A 20,681-nucleotide genomic window follows, 5' to 3' on the forward strand; every position below is an offset into this window, starting at 1 on the left:
CCAGCTAGCAACACTTACCTCGCCAGGGGCGGAACTGGATCAGACTGTCGAGCAGTGTACCGTTCTGGTCGATCCGGTCGCTCGGCACAGGTGACCGGTTCGGTTGGAGCAGTGTGACAAAGTTTCGAAATCCTTGGCGAAGCTGCCCGATGGCAAAGTTGCCAGGTACGACCACCAAAACCCTACCGCCGGCAGTACTGTTCACCTCGCTCTCACCGTACGGCACGGTTCCGGTATGCTGATTGGCGCGCACGTTTGATTCAGTGGAAAAATTCGTAGAAATTGGGCGCGTACCAAATGGCGCGATGTTGGTCAGGGTGGAAAGATCGAACGGTACCGAGCGGGATGGATGGGATGGTGAGGTACCCGTGCCCGTGGTGTTGCTGCCAGCAGTGGAAAAGTTACGCTCGCCTGGAGTGCTGCCAGTGGTGGTGGTGGTGGGGCTGCTGATGCTGGTAGTGCTGGGAATGGACGTGGTCGTGAAGGTAGCGACGGTACTGGTGGCTAGAGGACGCGGAAGGACGTGACCATCGATAGTGGTAAGATCAATGAACAAATTGAGGAAGAGCACTGCAAAGATCGACAGTCGTCGTGGGGTGGCGTCGTTGCACATGCGGTAGAACGGTGGCTTCCTGTGGGTGACCATTGGTTCGCTCTCGGCCCGCTAGCGCACGTCTCGAAGCCGTTCCTGGCCCGCTGAGCCCAGCAGTGCAAACCCCCGGTGGCAGGGGGTAGCGATTTTCATACCCCACTCGTGTGTGCCGTGCGTGTGTCTGTGTGTCCGCTCTGTCTCCAGCACACCAGCACTAAATATCGTTTGATATGTTTTCCTTTTTTTTTTGCCTTCGCTTTGTTTACGCCTCCGCGCCCGCTTTGTTCCGTGGTCAATGATAAATTAGCTCACTTTGGGCGCACAGCACGAGCGAACACGCGGGCGGTTCGAGCTGGGTGGCATCGACGCTGGTACCGCTGCACAGACCCCGGCACTGGTGCGCTGCTAGTGTTGCATTATTTAATTAGTGCTACTGAATGATCAGCTCATTACCATGGTGCCAGTGTCGGGGATTGTTAGTGCAAATGGTGCACCGTTGTCATGGGAGCGCGTTCGAGCTGCGTTCATCCGGACAGTGTCGGGAGCGGAGTTTGCATATTTATAGCCGGCACCTGGAACGGGAGTGGAATGAAAAGCGGGAATTTATTAGCGAGCAGTAATTGGTATCACATACAGTTCTGCTTTGAAAATAGATAGTGAATGACACATAACTAGGACAAGGAGCGCGTTTGCCAATCTTTGCTAGCAAGAATTGTTTGAATGTAAGGTAGTATCAACAAGAACTAGCAGGTCAAAGTAAGAATCAACGACCTTTTTTAGGATCGATCTACTATGCCAGCACTATTGCTCAGGTATATAAAAGTATCAAACATCTTTTAATCCATCAGCCTCAGGGCTGGTCTGGCGATACAGTCGTCAACTCGTACGATTTAACAACATGCCCGTCCTGGGTATTATTATAACAAGTTTTCATTTTATTTATTACTTTTATTTACCGAAGGTGTATAAAAAAGCATCAGTATTGATTGAAGTTTTGAAACAGTAACAGCATTGATGATGCCTTAAAATGGTGCTAAAAAGTGTTTGATAATACCATTTAAATGTACTAAAATGTTGAATTTACTCATTTTTATTAGAATGTCTGAAGAATACGAAATCTCACTATGTTTCGTATTATCGTTCAAAAGTACATAACTGTTCATTCAAGTTTCATCCATTACGCTCGGTAGATACGTTTAATAACAGCCAAAATAAATTAAAAATATTCATTAAATTGTATTGAAAATATGATTTAATCGAACTCAAAACATTCATAGAATTCAATAATTTGAGCAAACTTTCATGTGTCATTATTAAATAATGCTGATGATATCCTACAAACAATTTGAAAATATAACTCACTTCTTTCATCACAAATCAAATTCTTCAAACACATAGCGTCTGCTCGATGATAATTATATTTGCTGCTTTGAAATGATATTCCAAAACATCAAATTTGCCGAACGAAATCGTACTTTATTAACATAACTTTTTCTAAAGACCGGTATCAATAAGCAGATGCGAAAGCTGTTCAATTCATACGATACACGGCTTCTAGTTTGCGATTTGCTCAACATCCGCACGGCAGAACGCCTCCCCACCACCTCACACCGTGTTAAAAGTTAAGCTAAACCGTGAACAGCACCAGCCCCGAACGCCGATTATGGATGGAAATGGGAAATTTATCAACCTTTCTGCCGTTCGGCAGGTCGGTGCGGTGATTTATTTTTAACAATGCGCCCAAACGATGATGGATTTTTTGTTGCTGTGCCGGTCCCGCTCATACCGCTTTATGGGGGAAATTCAATCAACGACCCGTGCAAACGTGCCCGCTTGTTGATGTGTGAAATGGCATTAGAATGTGGCGCGCAAAGCAAATGGGGATGGATATGGAGAAAGCGCAAAGGTAAATTTTCGCCGCATTTTTTTGTGGTTGAAAATTTGCAAACGGAGGTAACCCGAAGCATGCTCGCAATGGAAAAGCCAACCGTCCTTTTATTCAAGCGGATTGACGAAGGGAAAGGGATAGGAGATGGTATGAAAATTGGTTTGAAAGTCTTTACAGCATGCCTGACGGTGCCAATTTCACGGATGGGATTGCTTACTGCTCTACACATTCGCTGTGATAGTACAATAAGTACACGCTTCAATTGAAAATTAAGCCCACGAATGGCAATTGAGCTCAATCGCAAGGGAATAATTCTAAATTAAAAGTACCATAATTGTTCACAAGCATCCCACAGTCGCGCTATACCTGCAAGTGTTTACTGGTATCTCATAAAATACAGGTAGTAATGCACAGCTAAAGTGCACACACTTCCAGTTTTATGTAGAAACAGCAAGCTAGCAAAGCACCTCCAGCGGTTTGGTGTTGAAGTGATCCCAAACGGAGCAGTTGGTTTCATACCTTTCCGCTTTCACTGCCGCTTACAGCAGACTTTGTTGCTGTGGGTTTCAAAAATTCCTTCAATGCGAAGGTCGACTTCAGGATGCCTAAACCATCAGCAAAAGCAACGGCAACGGAGTAGCGCCAGGGTAGCGAAAGGAGAGAAGAAAAAAAAACAACCAAAGATCCCATACACCGATCAAATGTTGAAATAATTACTTTTCTCAAAAGCTCTTTCAAAGGACTTTTAATTAATTCCGTACGCGGGTGCGGATGGATGGCACGCACGGGGAGGGGGCACCTCTGCTTGACTAAGAAGCTCGCACACCGGTACGCCACATCCTGAGTACGTTTCAGCAGCAAACCATTCAGTTAAGCGCTGCATTTCATAAGCACTCCGTAACGCCCGCGGTGCCCTTGGTGCCGAAGGTGAGCCTCCTCCAAGGGGGGAAGCAAAAGGAATCCTAGCCGACGTTTAACCTTCGACGCAGAAAGTATAGTAACACAGAGAAGGAGTGCACACAAGCGTCGGGTGAATGTGAATAAAGGCTGAGGTAAGGCAGAAAGCAACGAAGGAAGTGCCGCACACAAAACGAAAACAAGCCCCGGCTGGTAGAAAGGAAACGCGGCGAAAGCGTTATGTGTCACGCGAGTTGTTGCCGTTCGCTCGCAGTTTCACTCCCTCTCCTCTTTTATAGTCTTCAGTGAAGTGAAGGATAATATCTTTCGTCAAACCAGCTCCAGCTTCCTGCCTGGATGCTGGGAACTGCATACACGCAAACAGCGGCGCACACGACCACTCAGGGTCGGCGAGACGGGGAAGACATTCATAACCGATTGCCGCTCCGGGTCTCCGGGTGAGTGTCATGAGAGGGAGAAGCGACGGACAGGCTGTGTACATACTCCTCTACCAGGAAAGGCTCTCGGGCTGGATGGGATGCCAACTTGGTTACGTAAAAATAAATGCATATGTAATGAAGCGCATAATCGCTACTCCCTGTGTCCGTTTGGTTCCTCCTGCGGGGCGCGGCAGCATGCCCAACCGCCCCGTTCCGTTTGTCGGTGGCATCGTGTTCAGGGCTGCAGAAATGAATCCTTCAGCGTCCATTCCCCCGTGCCTCGCATCTTAAAACCACGGAGCACCGATGTGCCGATGATGATGTAGCCGGGCGACGATGCTGCTGCTGCTGCGAATAAGGTGTATGATTGCCGGGCCCGTTGACAGCCGGTGCACTGAATGTGGAATGCGCCACATCCCCGTAGGGGTTGATTTTGTGCGCGAGCTGGTGCAAATGAAGTGAAGCGTGAAATAAAATGTGTATGTGTATATGTGTGTGTGTTTGTGTAACTTTATTTTTTCTTGCGCTGCAAGCTGAAACCACTTTGCAAAGCCCTTGAAAACAGTGGCACATTAGTTTGGCTCGGGAAAGCACTTGATGGGGCGGCTGGTGGAGAGGCTTTTATGTAAAGATTTCCCCATCCCAACCGCAATGCCTCATAACCGGGAAGGACCTGCAGCACACGGAGAGGAAGTTTGAATGAGGCCACTTTTCATCGTACCGCTTTTTTTTGTGTGTGTTTTTTGTTCCTTTCTTGCCATTTGAGCTGCCAAACTCAGATGGGCCAAGATGCTTCGGCTGTATCCGCATCAGGTGCATTCCGGGCGGTGCACAATTGTGGTTGCATTTTCTGTGCCGCTGCACCGTTTTCATAAATATTAATAAGCCGTTGATCAAAAGGCTCCTGTCGGCGGCATGCAGGGAAGGCTGGGGTCAGCCAGAGACGCCAAACCGTGTGGGAATTGTAGCACTGCCTAGGGACTGGGCGGCCACATACAGGTCCGAAGCGGGAAGTAAGCCTTTCCTGCTCGTTACTTTGGCAGCAGCAATTGGTTTCGATGACAGTATCGAGCGCATCTTAAAGTTTCGATGCGCTCGATGGCAGCTTACGGTGATGGTCACTCCTTTTTTTTGTGTGTGGACTTGTGCCGGCTGCGGTTGTACCTGGCGGTCACTTTGTGCGGCCAGCTGTGCTTCACTGTGCTGTGGTTGAAAGCGATTGCAAAAGCCTTAGGGCACTGGTTTCGGTGTGCTGGCAGGATTACTGGCAGCCCGAGATGATGCAATAGATTAGAGAGGATAAGAGTGGGTCTGAGTGGATGAGTTCCCTTTTACCGTTTCTTAATTGGACCGACAGGCTCGCTTTGTCGGCTGGAGTGGAGTTTCTTGTGACTTGTAGGGCTGGATTATAATCAAGTGATTCGGTTCGGATTATGGAAGGACAAGTGATCCCGATCGCATTTACCGCAGTGCTAGTGCAAAGTGAACAGCGATGCTTTTTACACATAGCGTGAATGTACAATTTAATCTTCAAGCCATATTTTGTCATTAGGTTCTAGGGACGTTTGTGTGCGTTAAAAAAAAAACACAGTAAAATTGCAGCATCACCAACACCAAGAGTGGGACCTATCAGGGGCCAACATCCGCCATTAGAAGTGCTCCTCTGCATAGTTTGCAATAAATAATAAAATTTGTACATAAAAGTACATAATTTATCACCCTTCCACCGTAACCTTGTGTGGTAACTAAAGGTGGGAAAACTCTAATGCACACCGTTTTTTGTTTTGTTTGTATTGCTTGCTGTTGTAAACGCATCTGCTTGTACATGATTGCAAATTTCCGTCTCACACACTTCCATACGCACCGCCAGTTCATGCCAGCACGCTGACGTTATTTCGGTCCAGACGGAGCCAGAATTTATTGCACCGATCGAGCACGAAGCAAACGCCCGTCGCATCCGTTGGTTGTGTGTGAGTGTCTGTGTGTGGGTTTGCCTGAACTTTGTAATAAAATGCGCAATAAATATAAACCTGACGGTTTAAGTGAATGTTTGCTCCCAACGCATCTGGTGTGCCTTTCTCGCTCTCTCTCGCCCTCTTGTTTCGTTGTTTTATAGCGGCGTCGTGCTTGAATTGCTTTGTCGTGCTGAAGTGTGACCACAAATCGTACACGCGTGCAGCAAACTGTATTGCACTAAATTGCATTTACATACGTGTGTTGTGACCTTGCCCCCCCCCCATGTGATAAACCGCTGTCACTTTGATGCTCCGTTCGTCGCATAATCGTGGATTAGTGAATTAAATTTGCTGCACCGGGTCCGTTTAAAGCCCTACGGCATGGGCATGATTAACCGGGAGATTGGGGCCTGTTAATTTGATACTCATTTTACGATCATTTCACCAAAGAAGAGGGAGGAGAAGGTGGGCTAAAGCAGAGCAAACGCTCTTGCTGGCGCATCGGACCATTATTAGAAGGGGGCTGATAGGGCTGTGGTCCAACCCGTCTGTGTGGTACAGAACCGCTGCCGTTAATTGCTGCCAGATGGTTCATGTTTATATGCGCTTTGGTGGGATTTTACAACTCAATTAAAGCTTATGGCGAAGTAAACTGGTGGTATTGTACCGTACTGATGCGTGGCAATTGATGATACCGTAACGGGGATTTGTAAATGTGCATTTAAGATCACTACTTAATGCGTGCGAACGCCCGGGTGCTGATGATAGCAGATAAAATTGAATACAAAGCCCATGATCGGTCTGCAATCAATATCGAGCATGGCAGACGTGAACGATTTTGTACTTATTTTAGTGTAGCAGGACACAGAGTGGTCTCGTTATTAATGATGCTTCTGGTGAACTTTTAATGAGCTCCTGATTATTTACATCTAGCCTTAGCCACGTACAGGTTTTGGAGCAACGGTTATGTTACATCTTCCTGGACTATTTCCATGATCATTTTAATAGTTTATGGGTTATTAAAAAAGATAGCGCGATTCCAATATGCTCCAAGGAGCACATCAATAGAAACTGATATCTATCAATACTAGACGTGAAATTGGTCCTAAACCAATATAGGTTCTAGAAATGATCCATACCAGTACTTGAAGTATTCCTAAACTCATGCCGTACCCCTGTAACTTATGCAGTTACTTTCTGGTACTGGAACTAATACTGAATGCATTTCTGATACTGAAACTGATATTGAACTTCAGGAAATCGAAGGACCAATGCTGAACCCATACTGGATCTAGAACCAATACTTTTCCCATATCAGTCCTGGAAATGAGACTGAACCTAAACCTCGAACACTGGAGACATATTGGTCCTGGAACTGATCTAAATTATATAAAACCTCGAACTGGTTTTGAACTCCTGGTCTGAGGTCCGAGCAATGATCCCGAATGCATATCTGTACCAGACAAGTAGCTGAATTCCCATACCAGTCCTTTCGAAGTTCGGAATTCTGGATGTTGCAGTAGCACTCTGTTTTATTCCTGTACAAAAGCTCCTGTCTTTTCCCAAAAAATGTGTTCCGTTGCACTACAAAAGAATAAATTGTGAAAATAGAATGAGCCAAAATTTGATTTTGGGCCCAAGGATAAACAATCAAATAGTTCATATAAATCATCTCAACTGAGATTTGAATAATTTCCACCCTTAATCCACAACTTCCTCTTTGCCGAGAATTAACAACAATCACATCACTTGTGCTACAGTGACCTTTTCAAACTATAAAAAAAACACACACACACAAACAAAAAATCAACTCCTCCATCGTTGTCGAAGGTGACAGAGTAACAAGCACACTGCACCTTACAATAGAGCGGAGAGTTTTGCAGCTGCAAGATTTGAAACCGTACAGCATCGATGTGTGCTCCCGCAACCGCAGCCGGTTGTTGTGGCCTGTATGCGGCGGTGTGCTTGTTGTGTTTATTCACCCGCTCCTTCCGCGACCTGCCCAAAACGGAAGCGTCAAGTTGTAAGCCATCCACCACACCCCGCTGCTGCGGTTTAAGACAACGAGAAAACCAAACGAAGGGATTCGACCGACCGACTACAAGGGTGCGGGCTGTGCCGGGTGCACACATTTTACACAAGTCAGTGCGAGCTGATCGACAAACAAGCTGCAACGACAGCGACAGCGGGCGCGAAACGATTGCTCGTAGCGAATCTGTCACGATGGTGCGCCTGTCATGTTAGCTGCGGTTAGCAGCTTGTTAAAGTGGTGCAAAGGGAGCAAAGTTTATCCGAGCAGAGCGTCTTCCCGGCCCCGGCCCGACGGACGCACTTAATGAGCACACGCTTCACTCCCCCCCCCACGGGGGGGGGGGGCATGTAGCACGGACGGAATAACCGGAACCGTGAATGAATAGGCAAAATGAAGCAGTTTGCAGGTTCGTGCTGGCCTCCCGCGCATGCTACCGTACCGCTTCCCCAGCGTCATGTTTCGCATAAACAGCATAAACTTGCCTTTCCAATTGCTTCACGCCATGCGAACAGTGCGCACCGCCGCTTGCTGCTCAAGATCTCGGTTTCAAGTGCTCAAGCACTCGACGCGTCAACACTTCGGCGAGCATCTTCTCCGACAGCTTCTCGGGCTCGGTCTACCAGCTCCAGCTCGGTTCCGGTCGCGCAGAGCTGCTGCCCCTCACGCACACGCTCGGTTGATTGAACGAATATTTTTAAAGTTTGACCACATTTTCGGCGTTCACCATTCGCGCCAGCTTACATGGCACTCCGCATGGAGTGCGCCGCAGTTGTCAGCATTGTACATCATCATCCGCGCGACTGCTTCACGCGCAACACACAACAATCGACGCACGGTAAACAGCGATGACGTCAGCTTGACGCCGCGTAACGCCGCGTAGTACTGCGTCAACGTGCAGACGTGCTCGAGCGGTCGCGGTTCTGCTTCCGGCGGCAAATGCTGATCATCAACGGGTATCGACATTTCACTCTCGGTTGGGTTTAAAAATAAATGCGCCCCTCGAAACGGGCCGAGTTGTTGCACCTGTTGTTGTTGCCTTCATTTTTTGGTGTTTGTATTTCCGAACGCCAAATGCCATTTTCGATTATGCCAGTGTGCACATTTTGGGTACACCGTGCCGGGCCGGGCAACATGCTGCAATTCGTCCAATCGAATCCGTTTTGATCCGGAAGGGAAAGTCACAGTGTCAGGTATGGGCAAAGCGATTTACCCAAACCAGAGTTTGGTTGACCGTTTGGTGAATAATTTCTCGAGATAAAATCTTGGCATCGTTCCACCGGCCAGTTGCCGCCTGTAATTTAACACCATCAACGCCCGGGCCCATGGGGTTGGACCGCTTCGCACAGCAAAACCGCAAGACCGTGCGCCGAAACCGAAAGCACGGTAAAATACACCACCTGTACGGTGTGGACGCAACCGAATCGGATTGGCAGCGTACCAAGCCGGGAATGTGATCGCTCCCCCAGTTTGCTCTATATGCCCCTTCTCTCCTCCTCCTCACCTATGAGAGGTAGAGTCGCGAGAGACAGGGTCTCTCGCTCGGTTCGCTCGCTGGCGCACAGTGCAGAATGTACTTGTTGCAGTGTTGCTTTTTTGTTCAAATTTAATTTAGTTTCTACACACACACACACACACACGGACCCGCGCGTGCGACGAATGTGAATGTGATAATTGAACGATATGCGGGTTGGCAGTAGTGGACCACCGTGCCCCATGTGGTTTGCCGTAATAAGCGCCAAGTGTGCGGATCGTGTGTTGATGTTAACAGCGAAATGTGATCTTTGCTGTGCAACGTGCAGCCCGCAATTTGTACGCTGTTTGAAGGTCCGCTGCTGTCTGGGATGTGATTTTTATGATCTTTAATTGTTGGCAGATCAACCAAGCTGGGAAGACACAAGCCACTAACAAGGTGGTATTTTACGGCGGAACACACCCTCTCTCTCTCTCGGTGAGGCATTAAATGCGAAAGTGTCAACTGCTGTGTAACTGCTAACAAGTAAACTACACGCTAATCATCGAACACATAGAACAAGATTTTTGCATTGAAGTCACAGTTAAAGTAAAGAATTTGGAAACTTGATAATGCGTTGAAATCAAAAGTAAACGAAAAGAAGCGCAAAAGACACGAAAAACCCCATTAGAATTTGAGTTGTTTTAGTTCCATTTCACATTAGCGCTCTCAATCCGGTACGTAGTGCTCCTTAACTGAGATTGTTTAAGGTTTAGATCTGAGTTAAGCTACTCTATAAGTTTAGCGGATCTATTTCCATTTCTACGGGTTAGTGACACTCTCTTTTTGATTTAGATGTTGAGCATGGCCAACGGCAAATCTCTATCATAGACAATATGCTGTATGTATTACCGATATGTCATACTTTATATTATGATCTCCAAAATATTTTTGTTCGCTGGTACCTCAAAGTGTGGTGTGCTTGGCTGATTGGGAAAGAGTAAAATTTTAACTGAATTGATGTACAATATTTGCTATAGACAAGTGAAATTTTCCGTAGCACATCAAACAGATGATAAGTTATTAGTGCAAAACATGTATGACTGACATAATTCGTAGAGTTATATTAAATGCTATTCCCAGATGTATATGATGGTGCTAGTATATGACGAGCTTGATTCCTCTAGTGTTTCGATAACGTAGTGACACGGCATGGATAACGAATAGGTTTCATTGCATAAAACATGCTGTTTGGAATAAATGCATTGCCTTCAATTAATTTTTCAATTAAATTGGGTCTCACAAATCTGATGGTTTGTGTTGTCCTGTTCTCCCACCGCACAAATGTTCGACTAAACTCAATTCCTTTCATTAGACTGGATTGAGTTTTCTATAGCAACGCATTTTGTTAACATTTATTAAAGCATTATTTTCAGGAAAACAGGCTCAACCTAAAGTGACAGAATATTTAAACAATGCACGTTGGATTTGAACCCACTATTCCAAAGAAGTTCGAGTGGAAACAATGCATATTTTAATACAAAATAGGAAATGAACCTCTTTCAGGATATTAGTTTTACCTGTCATAAAATGAAATTGTTCATTTCACAACCTTAAAAAGTTTGCAAAATATACAACGCTGTTCTGTAACACATCGCCACAGAAGTTTGAGCGCAGGGACATACAGTACACCAGTTGCGTTATTGTGTAGTGTTCGCATTGCTTTAGTGATAACAGTTCTTTCAATTACTCCCGAAACCAATTGTTTTGCTGCACTAAGAAAACTGTCGACATTCCGCCAGCAACAGCCACATTCTGATAGGAAGCTTCCTTGAATTAAATTGCAGAACCTTTTAACTTCTCTAGCCACTCTTACTCTTCTACCCAGCAAAGTACAAATATCTTTGAAGCAAGCGAGCAACGGAGATACGGTATGGTGGCCGGGGTGAGAGCCAGTACCCCATCAGCGTAAACGTAAACTTAACGAACAACAGCACCGTCGGAACTAACAATTACATAAACTTTGGCCGTATCCCATTGCCCCATTCCGAAACCATTCCAATTTAATGGCTCGTTGCACGGTCGTCGCTTGCCGATTGGTTCGTACGCTGGCTAATGTCGTTCCCCTTGGCCGCCGCGTGACTACGGACGCTTGGGGGGGGGGGGGGGAGGTGTATGGGTGGGGTTGTTTTTTTAATACCAAAACGCCCACTTCGTTGAAAGGCGACCCAAAGCGTGCACTGGGCTGGGCTGGGCTGGTGAACGGTGGTCAGGCCAGGACACACAACATCTCAACATTTATGAGTCCATAAAATTTATCAATGCTGACTGGAAAAGTTCAAACATTGACCGACCGACAGCGGGCCGGTTCCGTGACCCATCGGGCACACACACACACTCTCTATCTCTCTCACACTTGCTCTCTGTTTTTTTCCTACCGATCTTCCTGAGCTGTTTCGAGTGGAGTACACGTTTCGGGTTTGACCTGTCGTGATGACGGGAGAAGATGGAGGTAAGGAAGTAAGAGTGGAAGAAAAAAACATCTGACCCCGGAGGTGAACTGCTTAAAAATAGCGCCAGACTTTTTTTCCTACCCGAGATTGTTCGCAACACACACGCACACAAGCTCACGCGCGTACACAAACAGTCAGTATGGGGGTGAGTTTTCTGTTTATGTTGTGCTCGTCCATGGTTCTTCCGTGCAACCGATGTGAAGTCGATCTTTTTAGAGTTTAGATGTACAATAAAAATGGCTCCCCCGAAGCAGAATAATCTACAGAAGCAAAAACACACCCGCGAAATAGCCCGAACCCGACCCGTACCGAAGACTGGAGGGAAGGGAAACGCTCAGAAGGAGTTACTACGATGCGTCGTGCACCGTATGATCTGATGTAAACAATAAACCGCTCCACCGCATACCGTTTCGCTCCGTGCGGTTGGTGCACTTTTTGATGCTGTAAACCCGCGCGAGCAATGGGCGGAAGGGAGCAGAGCGGAACGGTACACAAATCTGGCAACCACATCGGACCGGCCCAGATCGGCTCCACTGGGGGAAGGGGAGAGATTGCCACGGTGTGTAGTACATTATTTTTGCCTTTTGTTTTGACAGCTTGAAAATTTATAATGCTTTCGCTCCGGGGGATGGATGATGATCGCGGCGCTCGGCGCAATGCCCGGAGTGCAACAGGTGAGAAAATGGACCTGCCCGGGGCGGTCCGTGCGGTCGAGGGATGCAAAGGCGTGTGAACCTTTTGCACTTCATGTCGTTCATTTTTATTTCAATCGTGACGCTGACCAGGTCAAGAAAAAATTGGACCGAGCATAGCGGAACAAGAAGCATAAAAAACCATTGCATTTAAACTGCTATGGAGCAACTGTGGGTGTGTGTGAGGGTGAAAGAGGAAAAAAGTATATCCATCCCGGTTCGCGCTGTTGGAAAAGATGGAAAATGGGTGCGCTGATTGACAGGCCGGCGATCGGTTGTGCTGAAATGTGAGACAGTTTAATGTGCCGCTTAAATTTGTTACACAAACAGTAATCACTAATCTATCAACCGTGGCCGATGGGACAGGGATGGGAGTCGATGACGGGGTGATTTTCGTCTGGTCGTTTCGGGAGTTTTCCGCTGTTGGGCAAATTGATTCAGCGCACGCTGGAGCAGCTACGCTTTCTTTACTTACCAACATGTATTTTAAGGAACAGCATGCGCTTCAGTGTCAAAGGATCAAAATATAAGAGGCTTACAGTGTGACAGAAGCAGGCCCGAAGCGGTACAAATGTATGGTTCTCGTTGTGGAGTTGCCACGCTTTAGACTTAATGTCACACCTAACCTCACACCCATTTCCCACGTTAAAGGATGTGAGGTGGGTTTGTAGAGAGGGATCACATCACTGTTCAGTTCTCTCAAATACTCTCTTCGTTTTGTAAAAGCAAGAGGTGTCCAAATCGGGATACCCTTGATTGAAGTTGATGGCTGGCTGCCACTAGCAGGATCGTATCGTAGACCACAAAACTAATTTCCCTCGCTCAATACGCTGCATTTGTCATCTTTCAGCGGTTTCGGTTTGATCGATAAAGTTCAAACGAATGTATAACGTAGAAGGTAGCCCATAGGTCTCGTGTGCGTTATGGCAAAGTGTGTTAAACGACCCCTCTGATCGACCTATGTTAAACAGGCAAGTAATTATAATGTTGCACTCTCAAACACATCAAAGAGTGGTGCACCCGCAATGCCATAGATGTAGTCAGACGAAAGTGAAATGTGTTGAATTACAATGTCGAGGTATAATACATAACTCCTACGAATTAATTATGTAGCGTGTATTTTTCAAAGATGATTGGCATTGCAATTGAACATATCAAATAAAATTAACTGTCTTAAAAATTGTATTATCAACGCTGAATGTATATTATTTAAACAGCAATTAGTACAGTTGCAGACAGCTTCAACTTTCGACAAAGATTAAGATGCATTCAAATAATTTAACAACATGTTTCTCTATAGTTGATTCACCTCCAAGCGGTTTCATGTAAATGACACAGAGCAAACTAATTAAACAAATCACACATCACATTCATTTTAATCCATATTCATTCTACGCTGTCTATTGAATAGCTTTAAAAAACTGAAATAAAAAAACGTTGCGGCAGCTACAGCACATATACAAAAAAAAGATTTAACTACCAAAACCATCTGCCAGTAAAACGGGTACCAGGCGTCTCCATCAATCACGCCAACGCGCTTACGCTATTTCCTTCTCCCTCCCTTTCTCGTTTCAGAGTTGCGGAACAAATTCACCCGGCGGTCAAAATGTCAACCAGCGCGTGTCATAATCGTTATTACTGTCACCATGTCTTTCTCTCTCTCTCTGCTTTGCCGTCGGTTGAATCCAGTGGCAAAGTGCGAAGTATCGCCTCTTATATCAACCCTCTAATGAATATCATCATTTGCCAGTTAATTACCGTCTAGTTAAGCCATTCCGACACCGTTCCAGAGGGGTCCACCCACTGGCTGCTATTATGACACATGTGAACGATGCCTCCGGGCTCGGGAAACGGCACCCGGGCACACTCAGAAAATCATCGATGGAAATCAGCACACCATAAATCACCCTGACCGTGAAAATCGAAAGCCAACCACGGCACGGCAGACCCTGTGGCCTGTTTTGCGAGTTAAGCAGACCACACAAAAAAATAGAAAAAAAAGAAGAAAAGGAATATGAAAATAAGAACAACAACAACAACAGTTGTCGACTAGATAAATTGCTCCCATTTCATCGGACCTGTGCCATCGATCATCGCAAGCACCCCTGCAAGCAGGAAAACCCCGGCTGTGCAGTGTGAGACAAGACCGGCTGCGAACTGTGCAACCTTCTTCATCACTTGTACCCCTGCCCCAGCCGCATAGTATGCCATCGGGGCCACAACCTGACAAAGATGGTTAGTCAATGATGACATCGGGCTGCCCTGACGGCCCGGGCAAATGCAAACGAGACGAGCCCGTAAGCGGTACGAAGCACGCGGCGACCGGGCAACGGAGTTCGCGGCACGATTACCCACGAAATCTCAATTTCGCTTTGGCATCGAGCCGTGCCGTGGTTTGACAGCGTATAAAATTCCCCGCCGACCGGGCGTACATCCTCCACACTCCTCGTTGAGCAAACAGCAGCAGCAGCAGCCGAAGTAGTACGGGTGCTGGGTTGAGTTTTCCGTCGCAATCCATGCGCTGCTGGGAAAGGAGGGTGGTCTGCGCTGGCAAGTACGGGGGGAGTACACAACACAACCATCCTTTCGTGGCGGTCCCTCGTTTAGACAGTGTGTGTGTGTGTGTGTGTGGGTGTGTTTCATGGATGGGTTGGGAGCAGGGTGGCGAGCTGGCTGCATTTAATTATTTCTCTTAACAACGGCCCGGCGCTGGGGTCGGTCGGGAGCGGCCGCCGTACCGCTGCCAGCCGGATGTCTTGCGGCTGTGGGCCGCTTTTATTATGCTGTCATGTATTTGGCGGCCGACAAACACTCACTCGCATACACAAACACACCAATCCGGTAGGCACGCGAACCGAAGGATTGGCACTGTGATGAGCGATCGGTTTGTTTAAATTGCGAGAATCAATTCGAAAATAAATACCATTTCCGTTTTCGATTTCGTTCAGGCGGTTGGGAACGGTTGAGGGGGAAAAAAGAATAACCAGTTTGCTCATGGAAATTAGGTCGCGCGGCAGAGCAAAAGCGTGCAGTTGAGCGTGTGTACACAGGGGAGCAGTAAAATAGATTAATGCAAAAATTCCACATTGATGAACAGGCAACTAGCTGGACAGTTTTTCCGTAGCGAAAACCATTCAGCATTCAACAGAAAAAGAATAAAATGAATAGAGCTGCAAATGAGACGATTGTGGAGTATTTTTCAAGGGTTTTATGGAAAATAAAACATTTAAACATATTGCAATTGTAACAAGTGGTAGATTACTACCCTTTTGGTCAGGTCTATTACCTAGCGAGATGCTAATGAACCTAAACGACCGAATATCAACAATTAATATACAATTGATATTGTGGCCTAGCGGAGATTGGAATATATTTACAATGTTTTTTTTTCTTTTTTTTATGTACAAAAAAGATTGACCATACTTTTGCTGACCGGTCACAGTGCCCGATAACACATGCCTCTCCCCCTCCCCCCCCACCAAACCGTTCGAGCGGTTTCTTGTGCCATTGGTGCGCCTTATCTAAATGCGTTCCTAAAACTCGGCCGCACTTGTGTTCCACGAAACGAGACACCTGACGACATTAACGAAACTCCCTTCAGAGAAGCGTGCAAACGGTACTGTGCACATTCATAATGCTTCGGTAGCTTTCCAGGCCTCCCCCCCCCTCCCCCCCAAAGACGGTACGGGTCTACCCCGGTACCGACGCTCAGAACTATCCTTCACCGTGCGCAACTGTTGCTCGGCTGGTGGGAGGTTTCCGGGAGGAGTTTGCTTCGCCCCAGCCCCACACCCAACGAGTGTGAACGGGTGAGCGCGTTTTCGAGGTGATCCGATTTGTCACACAGGACACAGCCGGTCCCAGATGGCAGACGGACGATCCCGAATCCCGGCCGCATTACACGGTTCGTACAGTTTCCGCTTCATTTGACCGCCAAGCCCGATGAGGAGGAATGAAATACACACACACTCACACACAAGATGCCCGGACAAATCTGGCCGATAACATCACTGTGGATCCATTTTTGTTTTGGTTTGATTCGAGTTTTGTTCGGGGTCGAGTTTTCACACAGCTTCAACTGCTTCCCGCACAATCTGGTACGTTGCCTTTTTTCTGTTCTATTTCGCTCTCCCTTTCTCTCTATCGCTTTCTCGCTCGTTAGTTCAGCGAAAAGCAATACACATCCGTTCTGGGCAGCTAACCCGCACGGTCCCGCTCGGTGTGAGAGCCGGCAGCAGCTGCTCCGAGCCCGAGACGTCGTCGATATTTTCCATTCCATCAAACACGGAACCATCAACAGTCCCCCTTGCCCCGGCAGCCGGACCGGAAGGCGTGTGTGCTGGCCGGGAGGCTGGTCGGTACCGATCGTCTTCACTCGCCCGGGTGAACTACACACAGTCGTTCCCTTGTTTCCCTGCAGCTCCGCTACCCGCTGGCAGTGCCTGAGCGTGGACGGGCTTTGCCAGCCCCATGGAAATTGTGTCACTTTAAGTGTTTTTGCTGCCCTTTCTCCGTTTCCTTTTGAACACGCCAGGACACATCACAAACACACGTACACTCTTTGCTGCCTCTCCTGTCCATCGTGATGGCTTCCTTCGCTCTCCGCTTGGTCGAAGCGTTGGGTACTGTTGCGAACTACTACAACTACGAATGGTCCTACCACTGGGGAGAGTGTGAGCGTAGTGTTGCTTTTTTGCCGAAGCATTCTTCCCAGACGACGGGCTAACGCGGGCATCTGCTGAAAAGCAACGGAGCAAATGAAGGATACGGTCCGTTTTTCCCGTACCCGAAACCACTTAAGAGGCACGGCAACGGTGGAATGGAAAGGCACACCAGCGCACAATGAACGCTTGCCGCGAGCGAAATGTCCAAAAAAGGTGTTTGTTCTTCTCCATTCAATCCTTTGCACAAGGTTACAATCTCGATCGAGTAGCATACTGTTTCATACATGTTTTCATATCGTCATACAATCGGGTAGATTTTTTTACATTTAAATAATGTAAAATCACACTGAAACCAACCATTGCCCAACACATTCGTCCCAAACAGCTCACTGTGCGGGGAGCGGGAGCACACGCTAGCACATCTTTGCGCCCGTTTCGGAAATGGACAATGTTTATTCGGTTGCTGGTGATTCTTGAACCGGGCGGCGGAAGGAGGGTCGAATGACACCCCCTACGGGTGGGAATAGCGCCACCCGCGCGGCTAGAAGTGGAGCCACTATCGAACGTGGTGGGCCAGCGGTAGCTGTTGGCCAGTAGCTTGTAGCTATGGTAGCAGTGCCGTGGCTTTACCCGATTGACCCTTTTCACTTTTCACTTGCTTTGCGTTGCTAGCGAAACGACCAACGCACCAAGACGCACACGGAAGGAGAAAACGAGCAACATCGAGGGGGGGGGGATTTGTCTGTTGGTGTTTGTGTGCGAAGTAGCCTTTTCTTCCCAGCTAATCCTAGAATGTCCGGAACGGGGGTCTGGGGGAAGGCAATAGACGCCCTGTACATCGTTCGTTAAGCTAAGTGAACATAATAAACGGTACGTAACATAAACATACACAACCCTTCACACCTCTCTCTGGCTCCCTCTCGCTCTCATGGGGATGAAATTGTGGGTTGCGTTCGCGTCGGTTCACCGTGGGGGAGAGTCACACTCCCTCCCACTCCTCTAGCAAAGGCGGAGAGACGCCATGAAACAATAAGCTTGATTCGGGTGGGTTAAGCAACCCGATAGTTGCGTGGGTGGCTATGGCTGGATGGGATTGCGCGAAAGCGGAAAAGAAATGAATCAAACCGCCAGACCGTCAAAGACCGTCTTCCACTACTGCTGCTTGCGGTGGTGGTGGGTTCGTTGTGTGTTTTTTTGTTTTGTTTTGTTTGTATCCCGGAAGCTGTATGGCATACCTGAACGCTGCCCTGTGCTGTCCTCCTTCGCGAAATGCTCCGGGATAAATGGTTTCTGGATTGCGTTTGCTGGCGCTGACACTAATGGGGACAACTTTTCCCTCCACGTGGCACGGTGTAGCAGCCACGTGCGAGACCAGGAGGCTGTGCTTTTCCCCCTTTACTGCTTTTTCACACGAGCAGTACGTGTATACACATTGAACGGGCCAACATACATACACACACGCGCATACACTCACACTCACACACGATGGAAATGGAATTGTAATGAAATTGAAAAACGCTTTTGTGCACACGTTTCAATTTTCTGTTTTGCAGCTCACCTCAAAGCTAGCGCACTCACCAACGATCGTACCAACACTAGCAAGCACTATCACACATACGCACGCGGTCAAGGGAGCGAAACAGGGTGGAATCGCCTCCTTCTTCCTCCCAGCACGGTCGTAAATCTTAACCTCTCTCCCGGAAGCTGCCACACTTCCACGGAACCAACTGTTGGTAGCGGAGGCGGAGGCACCAAACTAAACCCCGAACCCGTGTGCGACTGTGCTGATAGGGTAATTCAATTAAACATCACTCCCTGCTCAAAATCCACCAACTGCGAGCACGGGCCTCACGGGTGCGGAGGGATGTAAATCCGAGCGCAGATGGAGCGGACGAAATCTGCCCGTGACACAGCTCCTGCTCGAGCCTGTTTATTCAACGCAACCTCACAACTAAACGCACTCAAACACTCAAACACACAAACACACACTCGCTCAAACTGGATGTCCCACTGGGTACTACGATGGCGCTGGTAAGCAGGTACTAAAACAGAGCCGCAGCAGCAGCAGCAACAGCAGCCAGTCAGGACACTCGCAGGACGCGCACGACACTCGACGAAAGCCCCGTGGTCTGGTCCGTATCGCACGAGCTGCTCACCGTAACTGAACGCGAGTTCGTTCGAACCCGTGCAAGATCGGGCCCGCCACAGCCACCGCACGGTTGCTGCGTGTGCTTTTTCGACAGGGCAAAGGACGACACGATGAGCTTTCGTGCGGCTGCTCTCCCGGGCGACAGGATACTCTCAGCCGTGCTCAGCTGCTCTCGCTCGCTCTCGCTTTCGCAGGACATCCGCTTATCTTGCTGCATCCACCCCTTATCTGGTAAACAGCTACTACTACTCGCGAACCCAACACGGCCGAACTTTGCAAACATGAGCCCTTCCGGAATGCTCTCTGTTTTGATGGGCTGGGTGGATGGAATGTGCGGTTGCTGGCGTCTCGACTCTCGCACGCACGGGTTTGGCCGACGCGGCAAGGCGACGTTTTCTCCGAAACCGGGACACGGAGCCGTCCCAGTGCCGTTGCAGCCATCCGCTCATGTTTATCCTGGGCGATAAGATGTGTGTTGCTTTGATCACGCGGAGCGATAAGGAAGCTGCGGAGCGAGCAACCGGAACAGTGTGGTGCACGATAGTGCCCGTTATTGTGTCTGCTTATTGCGTGTGTTGAGCGAGTTTCGTTACATTACACGCGTGTGTTTTTTTTTTCATTTTTAATGTAAATTAAACTTAACAAGTAGCATTTATTGATGAGAAAAAAAAAACAAAATACTTACGAGTGTTTCTTTGAGTGTGTATCAACAACACCAACACCTTTATAAAGACTTTAAATTTTCATTATTGTTTGTTAATTTTGCTTCCTATTTTTCCTCATTATGATGTTTAAATCATACAATTTTTTTTAATTTCTAACTGATGCAAGTAGGGCTACATTGATGTAGAAGAAGTAGTTGTTTAGAATTTACTATTTTTATAGCACGTAATACGGAAGAAATTTAGTAACTATAGAACGGAACTAGAACATTGAAAGGGTTATTTTAATTTTGATTCCTTTGGTTATGTTAGAAATTACTAGAATAAAAATGGGTGAAAAAATATAAATTATTATTCAATGCACTTTTTTCAACACTCAGCTATGATAAGATTGCACTGTCGAACGATACCACGGCAAATTATTATGGCACACATCCTTAGTTTTCGTGGGAGAAAGCTTTATCCTGTGCTTTTGTCCCTAACTGCTGTTCTAAAGCTTCGAACGAAAAGCTCTACGAATGTGTGAAATTTGCAACATAATGCTTGCGGTGAAAAGTAAAACCAGTAGCATTTACGGTCCGTTAAAGTAACAGAAGGTGTCTAACACATACATTGCTGAATCAAAGAGAAGGTATGAATCTTTTGTATTAAATGAATAAAATACCACTTTCATATTTACTTATGTTTTTTTCCCATTTTTATATTTTGTCAATGTTGCTAGGGTGTAAGCGTGTATTGTTAAGGTTT

At 47.3% G+C, this 20,681-nt stretch overlaps 1 protein-coding gene across 1 annotated transcript in view; it reads right to left on the reverse strand.

Annotated features, from left to right (window-relative positions):
* The window catches only part of LOC121588024 (receptor-type guanylate cyclase gcy-12), a 63,464-nt gene extending 44,189 nt beyond the window's left edge, over positions 1-19,275 (reverse strand). The window contains exons 1-2 of the mRNA XM_041905508.1: positions 18,359-19,275; positions 19-1,164 (exon numbers count right to left, since the gene is read on the reverse strand). Of these exons, the coding sequence (XP_041761442.1) occupies positions 19-646 (628 nt within the window). The 5' untranslated portion in view covers positions 647-1,164; positions 18,359-19,275. The remainder of the gene's footprint in view (positions 1-18; positions 1,165-18,358) is intronic.
* Between the last annotated feature and the right edge of the window lie 1,406 nt (positions 19,276-20,681).

Source organism: Anopheles merus, chromosome 2R, assembly GCF_017562075.2.
Source record: "Anopheles merus strain MAF chromosome 2R, AmerM5.1, whole genome shotgun sequence".
Taxonomy (NCBI): Eukaryota; Metazoa; Arthropoda; class Insecta; order Diptera; family Culicidae; genus Anopheles; species Anopheles merus.